Genomic DNA, 19,891 nt, shown 5'->3' with positions numbered 1-19,891 from the left:
CAAAAGTTCAAAATCAATTTCAAAGTCAAATATCCATTCTTAGATCTGATTCGGGTGGAGAGTACTTATCAAATGATTTTCAATCATATCTAAAACAACATGGCATTTGTCATCAAAAATCTTGCCCAAGAACTCCTCAACAAAACGGTCTAGCGAAAAGAAAACATAGACATATTTTAGAAACCACTAGATCCTTACTCATTTCTAAAAATATTCCTAAAAGTTTTTGGGCCGAAGCCGTGTTAACCTCCACCTATTTAATCAATAGGATGTCATCTTCAAAATTGAACAATATCTCTCCTTATGAAAAAAATTTCAATATGACACCCGACTACAATCGTCTTCGTATTTTTGGGTGTAAATGCTTTGTTCTTTTACATAAAAGAGATAAATTGTCACCTGAAGCAATAGAATGCGTATTTTTAGGATATGATGAAAATCAAAAGGGCTATAGATGCTTTGACTATAAGAACAATAAATTATTTGTCTCCAAAGATGTGACCTTTTTAGAAGATGAAAATGGATTTGAAATTTTGGAAAAACCAAATGAAATTGATTATATGTTTATCAATGATCTTTTAGAAGACTCAAATGATGACCTTTTGAGTCATCCGGAAGTTTTAGAAAATACTCATGATTCTCATGATAATGGTGTATCACCAACTAATGGTGACAATCTCCAAGTATACACTCGGCGTGAGGAAGCACAACCTATTAGTGCTTTAGAAAAATTCTTGCGGCTTAATGAACCCCTAGAAGAAACCTCCCTTAGGCGTTCTTCTAGAGAATCAATTCCACCTAATAGGTTTGTCTCATATGAAACTCTCTCACCTAAATATAGAGCTTGTCTAATTGCCTTGCATTCTTACTATGAACCTTCCCACTATAATCAAGCAAAAAATATTCCTCATTGGGTTGAAGCAATGAAAGTTGAACTAGATGCTTTAAATAAGGCTAAAACTTGGGAAATAGTTCACCTTCCTCCAAATAAAAAAGCTATAGGATGTCGATGGGTCTACAAAGTCAAAACAAAAAGTGATGGTTCCCTAGAATGTTATAAAGCTAGATTAGTTGCTAAGGGATATTCACAAGAATATGGCATCGATTATGAGGAGACTTTTGCCCTCGTGGCTCGCATGACAAGCGTTAGAACTCTAATAGCGGTAGCATCATCTAAGAAATGGCCTATATTTCAATTAGATGTTAAGAATGCCTTTCTTAATGGTCAGTTGAATGAAGAAGTATATATGGACCCTCCGCCGGGAATTAATGTTAACCAAGGTCAAACTCTTCGGTTATTAAAAGCTTTATATGGTCTTAAACAAGCCCCTAAGGCTTGGTATGATAGATTTAGTGCTATCATGTTAAAATTGGGATTTCGTTCATGTTATACTGACACTGCTCTTTTTGTTAAACGTGCAGGTAATAGTATCATCATCCTTCTGTTTTATGTTGATGATATGATCATCACTGGCAATGATGAAAGTGGTATTCTTAATGTTAAAAATATGTTAAAACATAATTTTGATATGTCTGATCTGGGTTTTCTCAGGTACTTTCTTGGTATAGAAGTAGCAGACTCTCCTCGAGGGTATATATTGTCACAGATGAAGCTTGCTGCAGACATATGTTCCAAATCTGGGATTTCAGATGACAAAAAGGTGGAGACTCCCGAGGTTATCAATGCTAAACTTTGACTGGAGGATGGAGTTCTGCTGGATGATCCTACGCCCTACAGGCAACTCATTGGCTCCCTCACCTATCTGACTATCACCAGGCCGGATATTGCTCATGTTGTGCACTCTTCAAGCCAATTTCAGCATGCTCCTACATCTGTGCATATGAGTGTTGTGCTCCGGATCATTCGATACATCAAAAATACTTTGACTAAAGGGCTATTCGTATCCTCACTCTCTTCCTTAGACTTACTGGCTTATACTGATGCTGACTGGGGAGGAAACCCAAATGATCGAATCTCAACTACTGGCTTTTGTGTTTTCCTAGGAGATTCGCTAATTGCTTTGAGGTGCAAGAAACAGCAGAAAGTCTCATTGTCTTCTACTGAAGCAGAATACAGGGCTATGGCAACTACTACAATGGAGCTTGTGTGGCTTCAAAGTCTTCTTCAAGATATGGGAGTCGAAATTACCGGTGCTTCGAAGCTTTGTTGCGACAACAAAAGTGCCATCTACATTGCCAGCAACCACACCTTTCATGAGAGGACTAAGCATATTGAAATGGACTGTCACTATGTACGTGATGAATATCTTCGTGGGACAGTTACACTGCCATATGTCACTTCAGAATATCAACTTGCAGATTTTTTTACCAAAGCCCTGTCTGCTCCTCGCTTCTTGTTCCTTCTTGGCAAACTTTCGGTCATTTCCCCGTAAAGTTTGAGGGGGGGTGTTAAGACATATGTAATAATACATCTATATATATATAAATATAGATGTATTTACCATAATACCCGATAGGGGTATTATGGTCTTTTCACAAGTACCCAATAGGGGTACTTGTTTTATTTCTTTTATTTTCCTGTTTTTTAATTTTTGTTTTGTTATTTTTAAAATACTTTTTGGGATACCAAAAGGGGCCCCACAATGGAATCGTTGGGGCCCCCAACGACTCTATTGGGAGCCCCTTTGGTCTCCTTTTCTTATAAATAGGGGGAACCCCCCTTGTATGTGGCATGGCTCTTAGAGAGCTCCTCTTCAATAAAAGAAATATTCTTTTATGTGTGTAGCCTTATTATAAGGCCCTTCGTATATCTCTTGGTGGATTTTCTCTCTTATGCTTGTTTCATTTGTCCGTGTTGGACATTGTGAATGCTTTGGCATTCTTGAATTCTTCTGCATACTTCATTACACTCTCATCTCTCATTTAACTTGCTATATATCTTGGATTTCCATGTCATTGGTCAGCCTTTAACTACCAAAAGCTTCTAATATTCACCAGACGACACATCATACATTGAAATCAAAGCATTTAAAATAAAGGGTAAAAATGGTTTAAAAAGATTTCCTGTAACAAAAATACCATGAAAAGCTAAGGGGGTGTTTGGGTGCACCCACTTACCCAGATAAATGGGAGAAGGTGGGAACTTCCATTATAGATATCAATGTGATTTCCCATCTTATCCCATTTATCTGGGTAAGTGGGTGCACCCAAACACCCACTAAAAGTCAAAGAACAATCAGAACAGAACACCTTCTAAAACCTACTTTCAGTTAATTCTTATGGCGTGTTTCACGGGATAAGGGGGTGTTTGGGTGCACCCACTTACCCAGATAAATGGGAGAAGGTGGGAACTTCCATTATAGATATCAATGTGATTTCCCATCTTATCCCGTTTATCTGGGTAAGTGGGTGCACCCAAACACCCACTAAAAGTCAAAGAACAATCAGAACAGAACACCTTCTACAACCTACTTTCAGTTAATTCTTATGGCGTGTTTCACGAGTTATCTGGTTTTTTGTCATGCGAGTTATCAAGTAGTAAACATACATTTTAAAAGGTTAAAAGGTGTACCTAAATAAAGACTTTCTCAAAACATTTATCATGACATCTCTCCCTCTCGATATATATAGATAGATATATAGAGAGAGAGAAGGTATTATTTTGACAATGCAATGTTTCTCAAAAAGATAATAGTCTACATTGCATCAATGTAAGTGTGCTTTTCCATGTTAAACCTTTCCTTTTATAGTAAATATCTTGATAGTGGCATGCTTTTGTTGTCACCACCATGATTTTGAATTTTATTAAATTAACAAGAATTGTAGAAGAGCATTTTGGTTTAGGCTTGTTAAATCTAAATAAAAGATAAAACATATATCTCACAACAATTTTAAAAGTAACAATCAACACATAATGTATGTATTGTATTTTATATAAAAGATCAAAACTTCATGGAAGATTGCAAGAAGAAGAGATGAAAATAGGAAGATGAAGATAGCATGCCATATTATTCTATTAGGGTTACTACAAAAAAATAAAAGGGAGTGTCAACCCCCTAAAGCCCACTACTGGACAAACTAAAAATGTGTAGTGGGGTATAATCCAGTTTACGGTAATACCCTTATACATGCATTGTATGTACAAAGTGATACATAAAGGAGGGTATTACACATAACTAAACTATGGCATTTCCTCAACACTCCCCCTCAATCTTGAGGTGACCAAAACACAATCAACCCAAGCTTGAAAAGGAATGGTTGGAAAAAATTCAAAAGGCAAGTTTTTGTAAAACAATCAGCAATCTGACTCTGAGTCCCAACATAAGCCAGAGAAATGATCCCATCTTGATATGCCAAAAGCGTAAAGTGATAATCTATCTCACTATGCTTAGTCCTCATGAAATTCTGGATTTTTGGCAATATGAATAGCAGTTTGATTGCCACCATGCAAGGTAGTTGCAGTTGCTATGTTCACTCCCATATCGTGCAACAGCCACCTCTACCAAATAACATCTGCAATCATTTGAGCCCTAGCACGGTATTATGCTTCAGTAGTGGATAGGGCAATCCTTTGTTGTTTCTTGCTTTTCCATGATATCAAACATTCACTTAGGAAAACACAAAATCCATAGGTGAAATGCCTATTCTGAGAAGCTCCACAAAAAAACTGCACCACACTAAGTTTTCAACTCCAATGATGATGTAGCAGAAAAGAACAAGACATAATGCATAGTATCCCTAATGTATCTGATAATCCTCAGGATTGCTGCCAAGTGGCATGGCCTAGGGGCACTCATGAACTGACTTACCATGTGAACTGCAAAGGTAATGTCTGGTCGAGAGAGAGTCAAATAAATCAAACTCCCAATCAGTTGCCTATAAACCATAAGATCACCATCAATGTGCTTTAATTTGTTGTTGGCCTCAATAGGAGTGTCCACTTTTTTCTAATCATCTGCAAGTATTGTTTTACTAATCAAATCTGATGCATATTTATGATGAGTCAATAGATATCCTCGCTTGGAGCATGCAACTTCAAGACCTAGGAAATATTTCAACTTTCCCAAGTCTTTCATTTCAAAAATTTGGGCTAGTTGTGCCTTCACTTTGGCAATCATTGCACTGTCCTCTCCAACAATAAACGTATCATCTACATAAAGCAAAATAAGACACTGACCCCTATCAAAAGATGTCACAAACAAAGCATGTTCATGATAACTTTGTCTAAATCTCAAGCTCACCACTGTTGCATTGAATTTTTCAAACCAATCCCTTGGGGCATGTTTTAGCCCATACAAAACCATCTTCAATCTACATACTCTACCCTCTTCATCAACCACCCCTTGAGGTAACTCCATATATACTTCATCCTCCAAGTCCCCGTTCAAAAAAGCATTTTTGACATCCATATGCCACAAGTCCCATCCCATGACTGCAGAAATATTCAAAATTTAGTAGTCATGTGAGTCACTGGTGCAAAGGTCTAGTCACGCCCCGAAATTCAACCGAATTTTTTTTTAAGGCAGCAGAAATATTCAAAATTTAAACAAGCTAAGTATTTCAGGCGCATCATAGAAATCCTCAAAGCAATTACCATTCAATTCATTTCTAATAAAAAGTTTAAACATAAGGTCAGAGTTGCTGAATGACATAATTAAAAATAGCCAAATTAACTTTTAACAACTCGAAAACACAATAGATCATATATCTAGGTCCGTACACCATCCCGCAACCGCTCTTGATCTTTTACTCTTCTGTTGAAAAATAATAAAATAATTTGTGTCAAACTACAACCAGTCTGCGTAGGAGAATACTATGATCTTACAGATGTACTATGTAACAAGTATGCAATGTGTTTGATTAATTATAGACAGTGAAGCATGATAATAAACATGGCATAAAAAAGAACAAGTAATATGAAAATAATGTATTGCATATCACTATTCTAACTCACAAAAACATAACATGAATTAACATCTAATGAGATAGGTAAACATTAGTTTAAATACTTAATTACCTGCTCAATTATCTAATTACAAGTTAACAATTTCAATTCATGCTCTATTAACTAATCACATGTTGCAAATAACTAATAACAGGCTTAAATAATTCAACTCATGCTTTTTTAACTAAAAACTAATAACATGTGAAAGTGCAAGGCTTACAATCCTTTGTCTAACTGATATACACAAGATACTCAATTTAATGTTTCTCTTGAATTATCCCGCAGGTACACGCGGGTCAAGGCAACCGTAACAGAAGATAACACTCGAGGGTTTATTATGCATTGATGTTTTATTAACCTGAATGTTCTAACTGAAACTGAAATCCTAAGGGAGCGGTTGAATGACCGAGAGAACCTCCCAAAAGCCCAAGACAATAGGATGCATCCCTAACTTGAAGCTACCACCTAGGACAAAATTGGTAGTCTGGGTCCCCTAACTCAGAGAACTGGGGACCAACAAGCCATTGTCACTCGAAGCAAGAAACACATGTCCTCGGAGTTGTGTACCACCTACCTTCTCCAAAGTAAGCCCGAATCTGAGTGGGTTGCTCCTCTTATTAATTTATATTTTCCGATGTGTCCAGGTTTTCCCTGAACCGAACCCAATCGCTCAAAGACACTTGGGTTCCTCAAAATTTGATTCTTACTATCAGAGTAGTAGGCCCCCAAACCATTCATACCTTCAAAAGGTAGATTAACCAAACTTTATCCATTTAATTATGCAAACCCACCCAGAGTGCTTCGGTACCTTTAAACCGTCAAGCACGAATGCCCCGGTACCTTTAAACCAGACAAAAATATAAAATTTATATTGACTTGTATATTAACCTTATAAACTCAAGGTGCCAATGTTGAACCCCCAAATTTCCTAGCTGGGCAACTTAGGTGCCAGCATCAACCAACCCGCAAGTTCGGTTATGTGTTCTCCAATTGAAAATTTTGGGTAAGTTACCTTTCCAAGTAAATCACAAAGGATTGAGTATAAGGTTTCATACCGATATCCCTTTTATCAGGCACCATTTTATTATTACCAATCCTGGACCTAATACCTTATATGAGCAGGGCACATAGAGTCGGTCCTTTGTGTTAAAAAGTTTATACCCAATTGAATAATTTTCAGAAACTAGTGCATAGATCAAATATGCAAATTCAAGGATTTTCATAATAAACCTATATTCGGGATACCTTCCCAAAGCACTTTACACTATACTATGAAAATAAAAATGATACATAAAACAACAGGAGAATTGGCTTGCATATGGTCTTGACTAAGCCCGGAACATGGCTAAGATAAACATGTTCATCTCTGAATATGTTTCACAAATGAAGAGCCCAGTTGCATGATAAAGATGTTTTTTTTTCTATAATGAGTAGTCAAAACAGACAATTTCTTCTTGTGCAATAACTGATTCCTACAACTATCACGCTTTATTGTTCATCTTGAATCTACAATGGACCAATTCATGACAACTTGAAAAGAAATTTTTATAATCTGAGTTCATGCAAATAAACAGTTTCAGTAAACAGTCTCTCTTTACATCATACATGAATCAACTGCAGGCAATTAGATGGGATCTTTTAGTCAGAACAATTATATTTCCCTTACTATGCCAGGTTAATCATTAATGAATGTATAGCAGAACTTGGAACTAGTAGTTCAATAAGGGTTGATTAGATGCAGAACCAGAATTTACAACTGCAGATTTTGTACTTCCATAGATTTTAAAATCTCAGTTTTCCAGTTACTGAAAGTTGTACTGAAAAAAAAAACTGGATTCTCTACGTGGTGTGCATCTCTTGGATTTTTGGTGAGCTTTGCTGATAATTTCTCCTAGACTTTAGGCCAAAGTGAGACGGAGCTACTCATCAGGACTGAAGTTATAACAGGCACTATCAAAACTATTTCGTTACTTGTCAGAGATCGAACTGTCCACCACAATTAATTATACCAATTTTTTTTTTTAACTTCGGCGAGAAATACCAACAGAGCCAGGAATCTAGTCAAATGCATATCAATTGAAAACAGTGAACAAGAACCCTACTGTTACCTATCCCAAATTCCCCTCTACATATCATTTTCAAAGCATTCATGCAAATCGTATGTCTCCAAGCAAATTACATCTGTTCAGAAAACGTAAGGGTTCCAAAAAATATCCACAACAGATCACATAGATCAATCATACTACAAACCAAAACACGAATTTAATCATCATTCAAAAAAAAACAAAGCAACTTGGATCATGGCAATGAGTATCAACGCAGGGCCAGAAACAAACACACCTTGATTATATAGGCAAATTTTTTTTTACCAAACCAGATTATAATTCCCACTGATCATTTCAGATTTTAAATGGACATGCCTACCGTACCAAAATAAACGTAGACAGAACCATAGAAGAAATGAATGATTTTCGAATTTGACAAAACACACAAAGTCTGATTATAAACCAGAGTACAAAAATCTGAATTCCCTTTTTTTTTTGTGCCACGACTCACTGCTTGATTCAGACACGCAAAGCAAAATCGAAGAACTTCTACCCACTCCAATACAGTAATCAGCAGGTTCAAAGTTAGATTTCCAAAATTCATTATCTCCTAACTCTTCACTTAAGGATTTGACTCAGGAGCCATAGACCACATGGTGGGAAGAAGAGCTATGTTTGTTAATTATATTTCCGATTCTCCCAAAACTCCATTACCCTTCTATTGGGAAGGAGTAGTGTGAAGACTTCTTTGTTTACTTTGTCCTCAACTCTTCAAGTTCCCTCTTTCCTTATAATTTTTCTTTTTGTTAGCTCTCTTACTAAGAAAATGAATTGTTGCATAACCTACTCCAAAAAATTAACAATTGAATAAACAAACCACACAACTGTCAATATGAATAAAAGTTAAATAATTTGAACACAAATTAAAGTCTTAACACACATATATGTATGTTTAATTCTTTTAGAAATAAAATGTTTTCATTACGTAAGTACACAATTACACATGCTTCCACGCAATACATAACCAGAATATTCATATAATTATAATTATATATATATATATATCGTAGTAACCAATATCGTTAAAGGTAATATTTCGGAGAGATTTTCAAAAGTTGATAAATCTCGGGAATATCTCGGCAATATATAAAAAATTGAATAAAAATTCAAAAAATAAGTGAAAATATAGAAAATAGAAAAATGAAAGAAACAGTCATTCTTCCCTTCCTTTCCTTTCTTTTTCTCCTTTCCTTCCTTCCTTCTTTTCCTTTCCTTTCTTTCTTCCCTCCCTTCCTTCCTTTCTTCTCTTTCTTCTTTCCTTTCCTTCCCTTTCTTCTTTTCCTTTCCTTCCTTCGTTCCTTCCCTTCCCTTTCCTTTCCTTCTTCCCCTCCCTTCCTTACCTTTCTTCTCTTCCTTTCTTCCCTTTCTTCAATTCCTTTCCTTCTTTCCTTCCCTTCTTCATTTCTTCTCTTCCTTCTTTTCCTTTCCTTCCTTCCTTTCCTTTCCTTCTTTCATTTCCTTCCTTTCTTCCCTTTCTTCTTTTCCTTTCCTTCTTTCATTTCATTCCTTCCCTCCTTCCTTAACTTTCTATAGTGATATTTATTGCAACATTACCGCAAGAAATATAATTTGCCAATATATTGAAAATATCACGATATATTCCCGATATTATCGGCTACCTTAAAATAGCCGATAATATAGTGATCTTTTCAATATATCGGTGAAATGATTTTATATATATATATATATATATATAAAGATCACACTTTCAGCCGTGACAGAAACACAGTAACATTTACACACACACACACACGCATATATATATATATATATATATATATTCATGAATTTACAGAAATATACAACTAAGCATGATTTTAGCCTTTCACAAGAAAAATCTATATAATTATATCTACAAATACAAATCATAGAATGAAAGCAACGTATATACATATATATTCTCTCTCTCACTAACAAGAAGAAGAGGGAGGAGGGGCGCAAAGGGGAAGAAGAAGAGGAGAGAAGAAGTAGAAGCAAGTGAAGAGGGAGAAGAAGAGGGGAGAGAGAGAGAGAGTAAAAAGGTAAAAAGAAGGGGGCTGGGGCTTTTAACCCACTCCACTGAATTTCGTACAAATTAAAATATATATATACAAAATGGCGGACTAAACTATCCTCGTGCCTAGGGGAGAGCAACTTAGTCACAGGGTTGGCATCCCTAGTCGGAAAAATTGGTACCTTTTAAGGTACCACCTAGGAAATCTTAGGCCTATGCGTTTTTCCCACATCTAGGTCAACAAGGTGCCTACTCGGTGCTTTTGACAACACAGATTCAGATGATGGTGAAGAATTTGCCTCCTACAAATTAAGGAAATAATGTATTGAACCTCAAACAACACATCCTAACATCTCTCAACAGAATGGAGTGGTAGGAACAAAGAATGGATATCTATTAGAAGTGGCATATACCTTACTGTTAGGGTGAAATATCCCTAAAAAATATTGGGGAGATGCACCTCTAACAGTTGCTTATTTGATCAATAGGATGTCTAGTGATGCCCTAGGGGGTAAAGCTCTTCTAGAAATTCTAGAAATTCTAGAAATTGTAGATCCTATATTTAAGAAATTCCATGTTGCTCTAGAATCTTTGGGTGTGTATAATTAAGAAATTCCAAGCTGTACGCCAAGGTTTTCAAGTGTATTTTCCTAGGATATTCTCTTACTCAAAAGGGTATAAATGTTATAATTCAGTCAACGAAAACATATACATATCAATGGATATGACATTTTTTGAGACTTGAGAGTAGACCCTATTATTTGATTTTGGAGGAGACTCAAGAAGTAGGCATTGAAACTAGATCCTATGATCCATAGTGAGAGTGACCAAGAATGTCCAGAAGTTAAAGAAGTTGTGGAAGACAACACTTGCATTAGAATCGAACAAAATGTTATAATGCTCGATCTTCTCACAACCACAACCGGAGGAACTTCTTCATAATCCGGTTCAAGCTCCACTGATAAAAAAAATCATTGAGAATGCGTTGGATACTCAAGTAAACATCGACTTGCTGATTGCCCTTAAGAAAGGTAATAGATCCAATACATCTACATCTCCACCTCTCAAGCCTTTCAAGCCTTCATAGCCAACTCTGAGTCAAATTCTATCTAAGTACAGAGGAAGCCTTGGCACACCTAGTGTGGAAAGAGGCTATGACACAACAGTTGGCTGCATTAGAGAAGAGTCAAACTTGGAGGTGACTAGCTTACCAAAAGGTAAAAAACCTTCAGGGTACAAGTGGGTTTACGCTCTTAAGTTTAGGGTAGACTATCAAAAGCTATAAAGTTAAATTGGTTGCAAAGGGACATAGCCAATCTTGTGGAATCAATTATCCAGAGACTTTTTATTCAAATGCCAAGTTGACCTCTATAAGAGTGCTTATTAGTACTTTACAAGGAACTGAATTTGCACCAATTAAATGTAAAGAATGCATTCTTGCAAGGCAATTTAAATGAGGATATATACATGGTTTTCCACATGGCTTTAATTTGTTTGTGAAAGAAAAGATATATGTGCTCAAACAGTATCCAAGGGCATTGTTAGAGAGGTTTAGCACAAGCATCACTCAATTTAGATATAGAAGTACAAGCGATCATACACCCTTCATGAAGGGAGGTGATAAAATATCTGTCTTGATTGTTTATGTGGATAATATAGTGGTTACAAGGGATGATGATGAAGGAATTAGAGACATGAAGTCATATTTAAGAAGTCTTTGACATCAAAGACCTTGGGTCCTTCAATTACTTCTTGGGTATTGAAGTTCTAAGATCAAGAGAACATATCCTTTTCTCCGAAAGAATGTGTTGGACTATTAAACGAAACAGGAATATTTGGGTACAAAGATCCACACACTCCCATTGAGGTGAACCATAGATTGGGCCACAATAAGAACAAAGAATTGGAGAATAACGAAAGATATCAAAGATTGGTTGGGAAGCTGATATATCTTACCATTACCAAACATAGAATATGTTGAGAGTGTATTAAATAGATTTATGCATGCTCCTAGTCTGACCCATATGAATGTTAGGTACCGATTTTGAGATACTTGAAGCATAGTCCAAGAAAGGTTCTTTTATATGCAAATTGTATGTAGATGCAGACTAGCTGGAGCAATTGAGAAGAGGTGGTCAACTTCTGGGTATTATGCATTGATTGGAGGGAATCTAGTGTCATGAAAGAGCAAAAAGCATACTATAGCAGCTAGATCCAGTGCAAAGGCAGAGTATAGAGTTCTAGCACGTGGCTGAAATCATTAGTTTCAAAGCCAATACACAGGATAAGGTGTCTATTCCTCTATTCTACGATAACAAAGTTGAAATACAAATAGCATCAGGTCCAACTCATCATGAAAGAACCAAACATACAGAAATGGGCTGTCACTTTATCTGGGAAAAGATTGAGACCAAACAATTTAAAGTTCATTATGTGTGTTCACAACTCCCATTTGTAGACATCCTCACTAAAGTTGTAAATGAAATGAGGCTTGTGTGTATATATATATATTTATATATATATATATATATATTTATATATATTTATATATATATATATATATTAGTGCTTGCATTGTAGTATTTAACCACCATAACTTATGGTCGTATGCTCTTGATTTACATAGATCTGATCTCTAAAATAAAATTCTAACTTATGGTCTTGTCCGCATGATCAATGTACTATTTTCATGTGTTAAAATTGATTCCACAATGATGTTTTGGGCCATTTATAAACCATCCTCATTTTCATGAATTGTGAGCCATTGATTTTCTATCATCTTGAAAATTGAATCCTATGATGTATTGAAGATGATTAAACTGACTAACATGGACAGATCATGTTGAACATATCTGTACAGATAGATTCAACATTTGGTGGCTAGATATATGTGAACAAGAGTGGGTGCCATCATGTGGTATCATGGTTTAGAACCACAAAAGTCTCTCTCTCTCTCTCTCTCTCTCTCTCTCTCTCTATATATATATATATATATATATATATATATATATATATATATATATATATATATATATATATATATATATATATATATATATATATATATATTCTTGCACCCTTTTATTGGAAAAGCATGGCATACTAGCCGTATGGTGTTCTGCCAATGCACCCATACCAATATCCATGTGACACAGATATTGCATTGTCTAAAAATATGAAAACATGTAATAAGTGTCCAAAGTTTTTCAAAGGCCTTAATCATCAAGTAAGCAAATATTTTTTTTTAGTAGTATACAACTCTTAAAGAAAAGCTTTGAGAAGGCTTCAGCCTAAAGAAGCATCAGCCTCTATATATGTGAACAAGGCATAAGCCTCCCCTTGAAAACTAATTTATTATGTTGCCACCAATATAGTAAATGAGAAATGCGACAACATAACTTTCAAACATGGTGATTGGCCTTTTCTTCAATTCCATTAATAATTTGTGCTCCATGTTTACCTTTCCTAACCTTACAATTTCACTATCATTCCTCCTTAATTCAGCTAAGATATGAAGACACAACTAATTAAACTGTTCATAGCAATAAAAGATGAAGTTTTACCCATATTGTAAAAAGCACATCGGAACCTACAAGGACCAATGATATGGGTGTATCATACCAAATCATATTGTATCATGAGATTTGGTTAAAACTTAAACCTCTATTTAAAAAAAACAAAAAAAAAACAAATTATTCAAAAAATTTCAAAAATAGGAAATTTGAGAAAAAATAATGGAATCTGATAACAATTCAATCATTAACAGTTTAACACCAAATAAACATAGATATGCACTATTAGAACAGGTTAAACATGTAACAACTAAGAAAATAAATTATTTACTATTGAGAGACACATCAAATCATCGTCAAGTCTAAAATTTAGAGTCAAAACTCTAAATACATCAATAATTCAACATTACACTAGTCAATCAAATTAAAAAAGAGAAGAAAAATTTTAATCTGCGTAAATTTGTCGATCATGATGAAAATGACAACAAAAGAAAAAACTTCTTCTGAGTCATTTCTTTCCTCCTCATTTAGTCCAATCCCAGCAGAATCATTTCCTTCCTCCTCATGTTCAACCTCCAGATACCCCTAATCTGGATCATTGTTAAGGACCTAGCTCTTGTTTCACCTATCCAATATTAAATGTTAATAATGTTAATCGAGTTATAGCAGCTCTTATGGCATCTACTCAATTTTTTTGTATTTTTTTATAAAATTCAAATAATACAATTATAATGTGATATAGATCAATACAAAAACTATAAATTTAATAACATATACCTTAATGCTACCTTTGCTTCAATCTCATGTTATAGGCGATAAAGGCAAGATCATTCAATCATCCAATCTGTTTCTTTTCTTTGTGTATATGTGATTAAAAAAAAAGAATAATTTCTCTCACATCAGTCTATACATTCACCATAATATATGTTGAGCAAACGTAAACAACATGGGATCATTTCTACTAAACCTACTCCACCATTGATATAAACCAAAAAAGAAAAAAGAAAAAAAAAACACCAGCTTATAATTTATAAGAGTGAGGCCTACAATACAAAAAGTGCAACTTAATATAATAATAATGGATGCAAATGCATACTTAGCTATAACAAGCTATGCAAATGGATTGCATTTTTTATAAATCCCCATGGTTTTGAGTATAAACATCTAACTATAAATGAATAGTTTGATGTACCTCTTCATTTGAATTTAGGGCTTCAATGGTATTCAGGATGCCTTTCACTTTTCTATTCTCTATATATGTAGGGGAAAATTTGATAGCAGGGTTCAAATAATAGGCAATAGCATGAACATCTTGATGAAGTTGGTCAGTCCATCTCTTTTAAATGAGCCAAATTGGCTCATAATATTGTGTTTGACATCAAAGTTGTCTCTAATTTATTCATTTACCTCATCTATATCATCACACAAATAGAGCATAGCTGGTCTCTCATCATGGTCCACTTTTACAAGTGGCAAAGTCCCTTGCCAAAATTTTGAAGAGAAGATTGTCTCCACTATCTCAACCCCAATCCTATTATATGCAAGCTGAAAAGGGTTCCACTCATTCGATGCAAACATGTGCTTGAATGCATTTTGATGAATGACAAGGACCTATATAGTCAAAACCAGTGTAGTGAAAAGCGTGCCTCAAGGCGCACTAATAAAGCGCAAGGCACTATAAGGTGTGGGCCTCATGGGCCATGAGGCGTACGCCTCATTTTTTCCTCTTTAAAAGAAAAAGAGGAGGCCCGATAAGGGACTCCCTCTCTCTCTCGGCAGAGCAAGAAGAAGAATCTCTCTCTCTCTCTCTCTCTCTCTCTCTCTCTCTCTCTCTCTCTCTCTCTCTCTCTCTCTCTCTCTCTCTCTCTCTCTCTCTCTCTCTGTGTGTGTGTGTGTGTGTGTGTGTGTTCTTATTCAACTCCTCTTCCTCCTTTTTCTTCCTTTGCTTCTTCTTCTCCTTCTTTTGTTCTCCTCCTCCACTCTCTCTCTCTCCCTCCTTTGTCTCTTCTTCTGTTTTTCTCCTTCTCCTCTTTCCTCTTCTTCTTCTTCTTCTTCTTTCTCTGCCGATATTCTTCTTTTGTTCTTCTCCTTCTCCTTATCCTTCTTCTTCTGTCAATCTTCTTCTCCTTCTCCTTCTTTTTCTTCTTCTTTTGTTATTCTTCTTCTCCTTCTTTAGTTCTCTCTCCTCCTCCTTTTGTCTTCTTCTTCTTCGTCTGCCCAATTAATTAATGTAATATTTTTTTTATTAAAAATTTGACCAATTAATTAATTAATTAACCAATTTTTTAATATTTTTGAGAAGCTTATGCCTTATGCCTCGCTTCATGAGCGGGTCTTACATCTCGCTATGCCTCAACGCTATTCACAACATTGGTCAAAATATTTATAACAAATGTCGTCAATGTAAGGCTGCTAGCAAGGGAAGAGCCAAGAATCTAAACTAGTGTGGGTACAAATCCATAGGAAAAATACAAATCAAAACCCTAAATTCTAACAGCATGATTCATAGATATGTTAATTGAAAAAGAAGCATAACACCTCTAAAATTCTAACCAAATCCAAGAATGCATTCATGGAATCATGTTTAATGTTGACTGAAAAAAAAAGGACAAAATTGCCTAATTAAATATTTATGGCATTTAAAAATCAAATAAAAAACTTAAATTCTAACAAAAATCAAAGATTTAGGGGTTAGATAAGTAATCACCAAAATCAAGCATTCATTGATGGAATCATGCTTAATGATATATAAAAAATATCACAAAAAACTCAAAAAATGTAATGAAACATTGGCATCATTTGGAAAAATGCAAATCAATACCCTAATATCTAAAAAATTCATGGATTTATGTTCATTAAAAAAAACTAATATTCTAACTAAAATCAAGCATTTATTACATGCCTAATGCTAATTAAAATATATATATAACCTTCAAAACCCTAATTAAACATTTATGCTATGTAAAAAAATAAACTAAATAAAAAAACAAAAACCCTAACAAGCATCATACATTATGCTAAAAAACGCAAATAAAACCCCTAAAATCAAAACATTCATTCTATTATCAGATAATTCCTAAAAAATAACACAATAAAAAAGTTAAACCCTTAATTAAACATTTATGTCATTTGGAAAAGTCCAAATCAATACCTTAATTCCTAAAAACATTCATAAATTTATGCAAATTAAAAAAAAAAACTAATTGTCTAACCAAAATCAAGCATCCATTACTTGCCTCATGCTAATTTAAAAAATACACAAAAACCATAAAACCCTAATTAAACATTCATTTTATTTAAAAAATAAACTAAATAAAAAACCTAAACCCTAACAAACATCATGCATTATACTAATTGAAGAAAAATAAATAAAACCTATAGAATCAAAACGTTCATGCTATTAGCATACATTATGATAACAAAAAATATAAAAAAAATAAAACCCTAATTAAACATTTATGTCATTTGAAAAATCTACATCAATACCCTAAATCTTAAAAGATTCATAGATTATACTAATTGAAAAAAAAAAACCTTAATATTCTAATCAAAATCAGGCATTCATTACATGCCTAATGCAAATTCAAAAAAATACACAAAAAAACTAATTAAACATTCATGTTATTTAGATAATAGACTAAATAAAAAAACTAAATCATAACAAACATCATAATCTGCTAATTGAATAAAATAAAACCCTTAAAATCAGAACCCTATTCAAGGAATAATTTGAAAAAGAAATTTGGAAAGAAGAAGAAGAGAAATGCAGTGGTGTGCCGCAATGTTATAGAGGCGGCCTGACGCAGGGCGTAGGTGGCGCGCCTGATGGCCTGACCCCTCCTAAACAGAGAGGGGGAAGGGTGCATGCTTCACGGCGTTCACCGGAGGCTGTCGCCAGACGGCGAGTGGCCGGAGGCCCAGAGGAGTGATGTGGACGAGCGCTATTGTTTTAGGGGGGAGAGAGAGAGAGAGGACCTGTGTGAAGAGCATTGGTCAGAGGGAATGGAGTCTCGATCTCGCAGGGAGGGCAGAGGGGACCACAGGTGGGGTCGCAGTGCAGCCTCGCAGGGAGGGCGGAGGGTCAGAGAGAGAGAGAGAGAGAGAGAGAGATTAGGACATACTCCGGGTGAGGGGAGAACTGGGGAACGTCGGCCCCCATGTGTTGTAACGTAACGTGGCTCCGCCCCTGGTCTAGTCCAACCCAAATTGGAGCTTTTTTGCATCCCTATCACCTTCATAAAGCTTGTTCACCAAATTCAACCTGGTCCTAAGCCTGTTATGTATTTGCTTATAGCAAAGCCGGCTCCCACTTTAACTGGTGTGGGGCCATGGCACGTATGTAAGCATGTCGCCCCAGCCAAGCCTTTCTCATCGATATGCAGGGATTGTCAACGGGCTTGGTTTACTCGGACCCTACCAGAACCAAACCCTGTAGGGTCCAGGTATGGTGATAAATAGCAAGACCCGGGTTCGGACTCCAAAGTTCGATTAATACATGGACCCAGGTATAATTTGTGAAATTTTATACCAGACACGGACCTGACTCGAGTTTTGATTAAAACTCACAAATTTTCAATGTAAAATGATAAAAAATATGAATTTACTGGGTATGATTCGGGTTTGGTTCATCTAGGTTTTTTCGGGTCCAAGTATGGTTTTCTTATAGTAGACCTGATTAAACTCAGGTTCTACCATTCTCGAAAATCTGATCCAAGTCTGGTTCCACCTGGGTTAGAACCAAACCCGACCCGTTGACACTCCTAGACATAACCATCCCAGACACACTGTTCTTCTTGTGCAAAGAAATGTTCACATTCTCCACGCAAAGCGTTCTGCTAGGTCCATCTGTTATAGGGATCACCATAGCTTGGAGATTCTCTTGGCAATACAGAAGCGTTTTGCAAAGCAAGGGTCCACCGTACAACTTTCTACACGGTTCCCTGAGAGAGATCAAGAGCATGAATCAAGAAGCGAGAGGAAAGCCCATGGATGATTTCACACACGACATAGGCTCCAGAGTGATGCCTGCGTGTCAAAAGTGAGCCCAACAATACGGTCCTTCCACCATTCAGATTTAAAATGGGAGAGGGAGATGAATGCAGATTCCTACACATCACCCTTCTTATATCCCCCACCACCACCACCACCACCACCACCGGCTTTCAAACAGTACCTTATTGGTCGAGAGTGTCACCCTTCAAATTGGTGCCTAATTTCTACCATCAATGTCTCCAGAAATTGTAAAGTTGTTAGTGTATTGGCATCCTTCTACACAGAGTGCATAAAATTACTGCTTGTGTGTTGGCTCTTTAGGGCAATTGAGTAACCGGACTAATAATCAGTCAACTTTAGTGGGTTTCCACAGTGTGTGGCCACATCTCACCCCATTTTTATTGTTGCTTTGGTAGAAACCACCAAATCTGCCTCAAGATAATGGCTAGTGGCTTAGTCCCATGGATTAGGGTTTGGGAGGCCAAGCTATGTGCTGTTCAAATGAGGTTGTGGTCTCCAGCAAGGTAGAGGCCCAATCAAACTGACATTGGCAGCTGAGAATGGGAGTTTATGCATCTTGTAGATACATGGTCAAACTACTTTGGTGGTGGATGTTTGGAAAATGGTAGTTGGGATGTGAATTTATGCATTTGGGAGAGGAAGTGGGTCTGCCTCCCATTCATATTTACACTAAAAGTGTGGATTTGGCAGCTACCACTTTTACAAATGCATAAACTCCCTTGGACTACCAGTTTCTAAACAGAGCCTTAGTTCCATCTCCACTAGCTTTGGCACCCCTAAACAGTTGGCTAAGCAAGTTGATTTCAGTGCTTGAAGAAAAGCCTGAACATTTAGTTGAATACCATGTGGAATTCTCATTTCAAATTCGAACAAACTTGGGCCTTCATAAAAGAGCCCAAATATGGTGGCCCTAGCGAGCATATGGCTATATCTTAAGGTCATAAAAGGCATAGTGGTGCACCATTTGTTCAAAAACTCGTTTCATAAAAGGCATTTTGTCGCGCCATCTTTTTTCAAAAGCTCATTTTTTTTTTAAATATCGCAAGATTTTCCCTCCCGAGCTTTTCCCAAGAGACTTGTGACTATGATTGCGAAGAAACACTATCATTACTGTTAGGGATGGCAGTGGAGTGGGGCGGGGCGGGGGACAAGGTCTCCACCCCTGCCCCGCCTCAAGATTTTATCCTCCACCCCCGCCTCCATCCCCGGCCGGGATGGATTTTATCCTCCACCCCCGCCTTCATCCCTGTTTCATGTCCTCCATCCCCGGTTCAAATGGGGATGAGGCGGGGCGGGTCGGGGATATTGCGGGGAAAAGTGGTTGGGGCGGGGATGAGGCGGGGCGGGGAAAAGTGCACGTCCA

General features: G+C 36.2%; 1 protein-coding gene across 1 annotated transcript in view; it reads right to left on the bottom strand.

Annotated features, from left to right (window-relative positions):
• Window positions 1-17,538, bottom strand: part of LOC149839643 (Galactose oxidase/kelch repeat superfamily protein) — a 28,552-nt gene extending 11,014 nt beyond the window's left edge. Inside the window, exon 1 of the mRNA XM_090004905.1 lies at window positions 17,491-17,538. Coding sequence (XP_089861031.1) covers window positions 17,491-17,505 — 15 coding nt within the window. The 5' untranslated portion in view covers window positions 17,506-17,538. The remainder of the gene's footprint in view (window positions 1-17,490) is intronic.
• Between the last annotated feature and the right edge of the window lie 2,353 nt (window positions 17,539-19,891).

The sequence above is a fragment of the Nuphar pumila genome, chromosome 4 (genome assembly GCF_984573655.1).
Source record: "Nuphar pumila chromosome 4, dmNupPumi1.hap1.1, whole genome shotgun sequence".
Classification (NCBI taxonomy): Eukaryota; Viridiplantae; Streptophyta; class Magnoliopsida; order Nymphaeales; family Nymphaeaceae; genus Nuphar; species Nuphar pumila.
Note: the sequence above shows the minus strand (reverse complement) of the source record. Positions and strands in the feature narration are given on the sequence as shown.